Here is a 9,661-nt window from a genome sequence, read left to right on the forward strand (position 1 = left end):
AAAAAAAGGGGGGGGGGGGGGGGGGGGGGTTTGATCCAGTTTGAATTGTTGCATACCTTCTGTGTGATTCAAGACAATTTTGAAAACAATTATTTGTTTCAGACTCAAAATTTGCATTCGAGTGATTTTTGTTCATTTTCCTTACATGCATTTCCTTTGCAAATACAACTGTGCTCATTTAACTGATTTATTGAGAACATAAACAATATTTCTTACAATAAAAAATGAAGTATACAAAAAAAAACTACTCTGCATTTGTACTATATTTAGAACAAAAGTGCAACAAATTAAATTAAATTATGATTAAGGCAGTCAACTAACTTCAGTTTCAAACCTGAACTACTTTTTTTTTTTTAATTAAATAAATAAAAATATTCAATTATTTAACTAATGATAGGATAAACTGAGGCCTAAAATGGCAGTATCACAATAATTTAGAAAAGAAAACTTTCTGACATTTTCACAAAAACAAGGTAAACAAAATGTAGCCAAAACATTAATTCAATAAATACAAAACGGTGGTTGAAATTTAACTGGGAAATTGAATAGATGAAGACGTACTGCATGAATACAAAGCTTACATCTCCTGAACCGGATCATCAAAGAAGCAAATACTGAAATGTTATTGCAAAGTTCAACTTATCTACAACACTGTTACAGTCCCAAAAGTGGATAAGCTGTGCAAAGGAAAACAGTTATCAACAACTCAAGCTTTCCGCTGGATGTGGAAAAATACAGAGACACAAAAGTGCAGCAGGAATGTGAGGAATGTGAAGGATTTCTCTGTTTACTTGAGACCTCGTGGCTTTATAAATACCTTATGGTTCATTAAATCAGGCACTTGTTTTTGCTGGACAGAGTCTGGATATGTTTAGCTGTGAGGTGCACATCAGTGAAGTCTTTGTTTTTTGTTTTTGTAAGATGACAGTGGTATATCAAAGTATCATCTATGACATTTTAACAAAATAGGACAAATCTTTACAGTTTTTAAGAGGCAGAAAGTGCTTCTCAAGATTGTAAGAGTGTGCATCAGAGTCACCGTCAGACATCAGTAATTCAGGATCTGCACATCAAACAGGTCACACACTCCCTCGTTGTCATCCAGGTTGAAGCTGTAGTCTATACCTGAATTTGGAGAAAGGAATCAGTGCAAAAATGAAAAGATGGCACCCACACTGAACACACATTCCAGCTGTTGATGATTTAGGACCTAGATCAGGATGTGAAAGGCAAGGCCCAGAGTTCAGAATTGGCCCGACAAAGACATTAATCCAGCCCACTGCACTGCTTTGGAAAATGTGAAGGAGGGCAAACATTTACACTTTCATCTGTATTTTCATAAGTTTTACAGCTCCTTTAATAGATAAACAATTAAATAACATTTTATATTCATGTTTAACATTCCTGTTTTTTCATAGTCTACTATAGAATTTTCCCTTTTCTTAATTAACAAAAATGTTTTGAACAATGAGCTACCAGAACTTTTTCTGTAATTTTACACTTTTATTTCTGAGTTTAAGCCCAAAGAGTTGTGCTGTCAGAGCAGCATTTCTTCTTTAGACTGTAGAAGTGGATGACTTGGATGACTGATGAAATGTTTCTCCCACTGAAAACACTACGCCCAGGAGAACAGAAGCAACTTTTTGGGAAATGTTAATATGCCAAATTAAGATGTTAAATATGTCAAATAATAAACCTATTAAGCATCAGGATGTTAGCATTAACTCAGGATCATCTGTTAATCATCATCTGAATGTCTTCTCTTTGACCTCCAATCGTTAAAATGGACACATTAGTGATGCCTAAGGTCTGAAAGGTAAAACCAGAGAGCTTTATAACAGAGTTAGGGGTCTCAGTTTATCTGAAATAGGACTTTATGGAGGTCTATATGTAGGTAGACTACCTCCAGTAGTTAGGGGTAAGTGTGCCCCCAATTAGACAGCATTACAGAAAATTGGGGCAATGAATGGAAGCCAAGCAATGCACTGCTGTGGAGGGGTTAGCAGCAATATATATTTAAGCGTAGATACTGAATGTAGTTAAAACAGGTGCTGTGATGCTTACCATCAGTGGACATGAGTTCATCAATCAGGTCAACAGCTCCTACAAAGAAAATTAAAAACATGTTTCTATTCCACTGTGGTGTTAAACGTTCACTGTTCTGGACCATTTGTAGCATATCTGTAAAGAATTCATTCCTTTCCTCCCACTGAAAGAAAAAACATTCAATAAAAGCATGCTTAGACCTAAGAGCGTCAACTGAATCAGAACTGAAACAAATGTGAAGTAAACATTAAAAAAAGGAAAAAAGACTCTTCTGATTGTATTCAAATCCCTGGGCCTCACCCTCTCGGTTATCCTTCATGTGGTCTCCAGTGGCACTGAGCTTCAGTAGGCTGCTCACATCCAGAACAGACTGGAACTCCTGGTCCACCAGGTCCATCTCCTGCTGCTCCAACCCCATCACTGGTCGACCGTGATAGACTGCAGACAGAATGAGGAGTCGAAACAAGGTCACTTAACCTCATAATGAAGGATTAAATTATCTGGAGGCAGAAAACAACAAATGTTGGAATGTGCACTTGTTTACTTTAATGTAAGAGTTCGAAAAACATGATTATCACCACTCTCATTTGTCCAGTAAATAAGAAGTTAATGCCAAAAGGCTGTTAATTTATTAATGTCCACGAGGTCATGCCTGAAAAGAATCCTATACATGGCCCACTTTAAATCTGAATTATTTTTACCTAACTCATTCTTAATGTACAAAAAAAATAAACACACCCAACCCTATGCACTGGCTTCTCATCTACACACCACTGTGCAAAACATACCATAAGCTTTCATTTTACAGATTCCAAGTGTTTCCAAATGTTGAGTAAGTAAAAATCATTCAGTGAAAGGTCTTGTGATTTTGTTGGGGCAATTCCTCATTTTTTTATTTTCTGGAAGGATGGTCAGACTGGGTTTCGCTTTGACACTCTTCTACTTTTAGTGCAACTCTGACTCATCCTCTATAAAACTTAGAGTCCAGTCTCAGCATTACAGAAATGTACAAAAACAAGTTAAATTAAGGGAGCGCCTACAGGACCCACTGCAGGCATCCTGGTGACGGACACCACAGGATAACTTCAGCGGTCCTGTGACCATACTCAGAGGGGCCAGAGCTGTTTTGCACAAGTGTATTTTTCCACAGTATTAGGCAGGTGGTGAGGCAACCTTTAAGCAGTGTAAACAAGTTGTCAAGTAGCTGCCATTGGGAGAAATTTGATATCTTGTGACTCATTTAGGTGGAGAATGTTATTCCAGAGAATCTGATAAAGAAAAATGAAACTGTCCCATAGTAACAGCACTTTGAGGTTATTGAAGATCAAGTTTTCTGTGCAAAATTTTGTTCATACTCTCCTTGTTTATCATTTTTTTACAAGCTACAAGAGATTGAAGTAAATCTGCAAAGAAATGGGTCAAACTGTGCATACTGACGCTACAGTTTTCCTAAGACTTTAGATTCTTTTCTTATGGCCTAGATCTGGTTCATGCAACTCTGAAAGTCAGCTTGCTAAGAGAGGGAACATCGTGACAGACAGCAGTTTTATTTTTTGTTTCAAGATATTAGCACTGTATAGTATTACAGAAGAAAGTAGCAACTAATAACTTCTGCTGTTCTTGCATGTCAAGACTCTACAACAGCTAATACTTCCAAGTCAGCTGATAAACAGCAATACTTTTAAAACAATAAATCAATCACATTTACATAATCAATTTCAGTGTTGTCCGTGGACAGTGACACATTTTCATAATTTTGCAACTTGATGAAAATCTGATTAACGTGCAGACTTTTCGGTTTCTTTAAAGGGTTTTTAAGAAAAGTACTGCATCAACCGTTTTGGAATTGCAGCTATTTTAATACACAAGCTCCACATTCAGCGGCTCAGAACTCACTAGACAACTGACTGACAAGCAGCTTCCTGTCAAGTGAGGCTTGTTTACCTCACAATAAAACATCTATGACTTCCATGTTGATGTTGTGTGCGTGGTTTACTGGAAGCTGAGTCTGTCTGGACTGTGTCTGTAGGCAAAACATTTCCCTGAAGCCATCCTGCAATACAGTTAAACAACCAGGAGATCCTCTGATATTTTTATAAGACGGACAGGCCAATCATTTTACATTCCAGTGCTGTTGACAAACACCTTTATAACCAGATACTAAAAAGTAAATAGCAAATTGAGAATTTTACACGGTGAATTACAAGAATTACATTTACCTCTATGTACCATTAAAAATAATGATAATGCAAGTTTTTCTTCACCTTGAAAGTTATGGTGTGGATTTGGTAATGTCTGGTATTGTTAAGGAACTATTTTTGAATAAATGCCAGCAAAGGCTGCACAGTACCGGTTGCAGTAATATGCCAAGAAGTGTTGCAATGCATCCAGCCATGACTATGTGAACATCAAAAATACCAGAAGTGAAATCCTTAAATGAAGAAGGAAGCACTTTTGACTGCTCCTGAGGGGTCACCACAGAGGACACATCTGCACGTTTTATTCTGACACAGATTTCACGCCGGATACCCTTACTGACACAACCCCCCACCCATTTATCCAGACTTGTGACTGGCACTCCCAGTACACAGGCCTGGGGCCCCCTGAGGCTTAAATACATTAAAGTGTTAAAAATCAGGACCACACATGCAGTTTATTCTGTTAAAATAGGCACTGAAGTTCAGAAACAACATGCACAACTGTAACTTGAGGCCAGTTTATACCACCTTCACATTATATCTAAAATATTTTATCAGTTTCTTTCTTTAAGCCAACATGCATGGGATTTATAACTATAGATTTATAGTTATCATCCATAACAATCTGGCACTACAGAAAGAAGAGGAACGCAAACTCCATTGTTAAAAGCAGTTAAATGAAGGGCAGTGCTTACAAATCAAATGTAACAGCAAAAGCACCCATCACTCATAGTAGACCTGTTTGTTTAACATCGACAGTGTGTCTTTCTTAAAAGAAAACACACTATCATGTGTGTTAGGACACATTCATTCTTTTAAGAATATATGATGTTTGATACATTTTTTTTTTTTATAGAAACGATAGTCTTTATATAGGACTTCAAAAAAGGGGTGTACAACACATAAACTGACCGACATCAGAACAACATATAATGGCTTCCTGAAAACTTCCTTTTCCTAGCTAAACATGAGTAACTTCCAAGTCTACAACAAAGGATAGGAAGTCTTCTAATGAAAATACGTATTAAATGCTCTTTTTTTAGCAGAAAATTAAATCTATAATTAACAGCTCTCACTAAACATATGGCTAGCAATTAAATCATTTACAAAATAACCAAAATGCTGTTATCAAACAATAAACTGCAATAAAGTTACAACAATATAAGGTAATATTTATTACCCTAGTGCAGTGGTTTTCACATTTGCTCCTGTGCGTGACTCTGACACCAAAAACCTGAAACCTTATGTAGCACCACAAATTGGTTGACTATATAATTAGTAAAAACTGTTCCAACAAAAACTGAACATCAGAAAGTAAACCTAGTTTTTCTGAATTGGTCACTATGTCAGAAGTTTCTTCTGAGGCCACTTTAAATTTCACAAATGACTCAAGTTGTAGAAGTTTTTCTTGACTACAAATGCAAAAATTTTTATTACACGTGTTCACCGCAGCTTCTTTAGCAGGCAGTAAAACTCTGTGGTGGTTTTGTTGAAGAACTTCAACAGCATTAAAATTCACATACCCTAAAGCCCATCCTTACCCATCTGCACGTCAGGAGGGGTGGCCGACGGAGTCAGCACATCATCATGTTCTGGCAGCACCATCTGGTGGTCTGAGCAGAAAGACTCCTGGCTGCAGCAGGAGGTGGTGTTGGTGTTGGAAGTGGAAACTGAAAGAGGGAATCTCTGCAGGCTCGCGGGGGTGCTGGGTGGAGTTGGCATCTGACAGATGTCATCAGTGGGGGGTACAGAGAAGACCACAGGCACTCTGGAATCTGAATCTCTGTTGATAAGCATGACCTGAATGGGAGCAGAGTGGCTGCGCAGGTTCACCTGGTACTTCTTTTGACCACTCTGACCCTTAAAAACAGCAGCATGTCATTAAGTATGTCATTTAATAAAGCAGTTATATAGTTGATCTTTTTTTTAAGAATATTTGAAACTGATCACATGATCACAAGGACATGAAATAAGATGCTTGCAGTGATAAACACAGAAAACTATCAGATAAATGTGCAGTGTTTTTAGGTTTGCACTGTTTAGTTTCTGTGCAACTTTACAGTTTTACTGTTTACCATCACAGCAATATCTAGATGCTCACAAAGTTACAGGCTAGCTGATTGATGTTAGAGCACACATAGGCCATTATGTACAAAATAAAAAGCCAAATGTAACGAGAATCTTGCAGCTCACTCACAAGCTTTTATCCACCTGTAATAAAATCTGCTAGATAAAGCCTGTGCTGTGTCTGGCGTCTGCTCTCATTAAAGCAGAGTCAAATAAAACAGTACATTTCTATACAACCAAAGCAATACTACCATTTCTGGCAGTGGCACCTCCAGCTGAGTTCCAGCAGGAGCCACAACAGCTAGAAGGGTTTCTCCACTAAAAGCGCTGCAGATGTCTTCATGCGTCACAAATTTATATGTGTAGAAGTGTTAAAGAAGCCGGATTACTGTTGGAAGGAAATGGAGACAATAAACTTGAAAAACAAGAACTGTGAGCATTGTGCAAATCGGGATTAGCCTGGATGTCATTTCACTGCTTGACAATGGCAATTATATTTATAATCCCTGCTTTATAGTGTTTTCTCTGATCAATAGGCAAACCATGTTAAAAGGATCAGAGAAGGATTTGTTGTCTCTGAACTGAGTAAATGGGGCCTCAAGGGAACTAGAATTACAAACTATGCAGACAACAATACAAAAAACACCCGGTGATATTTCACTGCAAAACAAAGCAAGCCCTACTAACAGATATTTTACTCATTTAATATGAAAAAACTGAGTTAATATTTGGTTATTTTACAAAGTCTTAAGATGAAAAAGAAAATCAGAACTACTGTTCTGCCAACATATGATAGAAAAGGCAGAGCGATGACATGAGATGCACAAAAGCAGTGTCTCCAAGTGAACTAAAGAAAAACATTTATTTCAAAAATGTAGTCATAAAAAGGATATGTGTTGACAATGGGATCATGGTTCAAGTGTTTGATGTTCTCCTCCAGCCAGGCCTTCTGGTTGTCCAGCTCTTTCTCTTGGGCTTCCAGCTGAGCAATTTGGGCCTTTAAGACATTTACCTGCTCCAAAGCCTCCTCAGTTTGGCTGGCTATGTTCTCACCCCTTAACATAATGTACAGGATAAGGATGTTTTCTCAGCATTTGCTCCATCTGCTTCATCTTCAATTAAAGTGTGTTTATCTTTAAATTAATGTAAGCACCAACTCTGCATGCATTTTTAAATCTACAGAAACATTACAATAATAACAACTTTTTGAAATAGTAAACATTTTGTCTCACACCTCCACTGGATTACATTCTTGTTTTTCTTCTCAATTAGCCCCACCCCTTCCAGTACATTGGTGATATCATATATCCTCCTCTTCTGCTTCACTGCCAAGCTGTCTGCAGCCTGTTAATTCAGACAGACATATCAACATCACATCCATATTTCCATATCAGCTGTTCATTTATAGCATCTTGAGATATACACTTGCAGGTCCATCATAGATACCAGGAAGTTTCTGCAGGAAATGCTTCATCGGTGAATCCAAGAAATAGGGAATTTGGCAAATTAAGCTGCACAAAATAACAAATCAAACTCCTTGGCAGAAGAATCCAGTTATACAATACCAGAGGCGAAGGGAGGAGGGAAAGGGCTGAGGAACCTGCTGTGTAAACATTGCCCAAGTTTGGCGGGTAAGAAGAGAGGGAAAATGCTACCAATGATAAAAATAAATAAATAAATAACTAAACAGCTGCAGTAATTAAACCTTCAAGTAGATCAGAGATTGACAAAGGCAGTTAACATGAAACAGAAGTCTCTAAGGAGAGCACTGGAGTGTGAAAGTCATTTACAAATTTTACTGGATGCCCAATACTTAAGGACATTGCTAGTGGGGAAATTGAATAGATGAAATCAATTACATATATAAAACTGACTGGAAAAAAACTTGATTTGGGTACCGCATTGTTATATGTTACTGCAGGATCCCACAGGGAGTCAATTGATATCTGCTAGGTCTCAGGAGCATAAAGACAGGTAGGCAGAAACCTTAATTTCAGGAGTTAAGTCTTAGCCTTCTGTTTTAAAAGAAGATGATTCCTATTTCATCTTATAGCCCATGGACATATGAACCTGGTGACACTGGGTCACAGGATAATAATGCCATGTTTAATCATAATGCAAAAAGACTGGGGATCAGGGTGCCACTCTGGCATCTCCCCAGTCGCTCATTAAAAGTAGGTTTCAAGGGAGTCTGCTATTAAACTTATTAAGTGTATTTTAGTGCAATTCAATTAGGCCTGATTTAGCATTAAACAAACGATAAATTGATAAAGCATATGAAATACAATGATTAGCTAATTTTCTGTCAACACATACTCTAAAAATATTTTTTCTTTTTAATGAAGAAAAAAAACCTTTTGAGTATCAGTGGAACTATAAAGGAGGAGTCCGGGTAATGGCGGCTTGCTAGTCCACCTGTTAAACAAATCAGTATACCTGACTGGACCCGTAATGACCGACAGCCCTTTGTTCGCATCTGTTGTATTAATGTTGTCAGTGGAAAACACCACTTAATGCTCCCCCCAAAACAACCCACAAAACCCGTCGTCTCCGTTTTACTGACCACTTTCAAATCAAGGACGCCGTCCTTGGCTTCTTGGAGCAGGCTGACAAACTTAATAGTGAGGAGCCCCAAACTTTTCTCATGGCGACTCGATGTCGAGCGTGCCGTCTCAGTCGTCTCAAACTCCATCTTCTTTTTATAAAAGAAACCCTTACTTGTTTTTACTCAGCCACCTACGTTTTAATGCGAATAACGATAATTTCTTTAAGTTAGCAGATAACGTCGGATCCCTTAACGGGACGACAGCAGCACCTGAAGGGTTTTTAAATGAACGGACGTTACGTTAGGGTCCTGTTGCTATGGCAACCCATTTGCGGCTCGTGCCACGGTCGACCCCCACCGCCGAGCTCGTGCCAACTTAGTCCCGCCTCCCCGCACATCAAACATCACTGACCAATCGGTACGATTAGTATTAGTATGGAAGCCCATAGCAGCCAAAAATATAGGTTAACTTTTTTTAACTAATTAAAAAAACATAACATTTTATTGAGCTATTCTACTTATTTAAATTATTTTGTTATAGGTCGTGTTTAATTTTAGCTTTCCTAACAAGGATTTCATACCATCTAAGTATATCTTATCATATTTTGGTAAAATTCCCAAACACTATATTGAAATTAACTTTTTTTTTTTAGCTTTACTTGATAAGTCATAGTAACTTAACATTCTTGTCATTTTTATTTTTAAAATGGGGAAAATCAACTAATCCTAACAACTAATCCTATATACAGGATTATATATAGCACCTATTTAACACAAATTACAAAAATATTTGGACATCTGTAAA

General features: G+C 37.6%; 1 protein-coding gene across 2 annotated transcripts; it reads right to left on the reverse strand.

Annotated features, from left to right (window-relative positions):
• Positions 1-30: 30 nt before the first annotated feature.
• On the reverse strand, positions 31-9,178 carry e2f5 (E2F transcription factor 5). Of its 2 annotated transcripts, none has more exons than XM_084913391.1 (8): positions 8,875-9,178; positions 7,546-7,655; positions 7,213-7,366; positions 6,563-6,679; positions 5,786-6,104; positions 2,347-2,484; positions 2,065-2,103; positions 31-1,125 (listed from the first exon to the last, which is right to left on the reverse strand). In XM_084913391.1, the coding sequence occupies exons 1-8, from the start codon at positions 9,001-9,003 to the stop codon at positions 1,049-1,051; spliced, it is 1,083 nt and encodes a 360-aa protein (XP_084769517.1). In that variant the 5' UTR covers positions 9,004-9,178; the 3' UTR covers positions 31-1,048. The 2 variants fall into 2 exon arrangements, with proteins under 2 accessions (XP_084769517.1, XP_084769518.1); XM_084913392.1 differs by having other exon boundaries at positions 5,786-6,098; positions 6,563-6,671; positions 7,205-7,366.
• Between the last annotated feature and the right edge of the window lie 483 nt (positions 9,179-9,661).

This window comes from Perissodus microlepis, chromosome 18 (genome assembly GCF_051167445.1).
Source record: "Perissodus microlepis isolate ML-2025 ecotype Zambia chromosome 18, ASM5116744v1, whole genome shotgun sequence".
NCBI lineage: Eukaryota > Metazoa > Chordata > Actinopteri > Cichliformes > Cichlidae > Perissodus > Perissodus microlepis.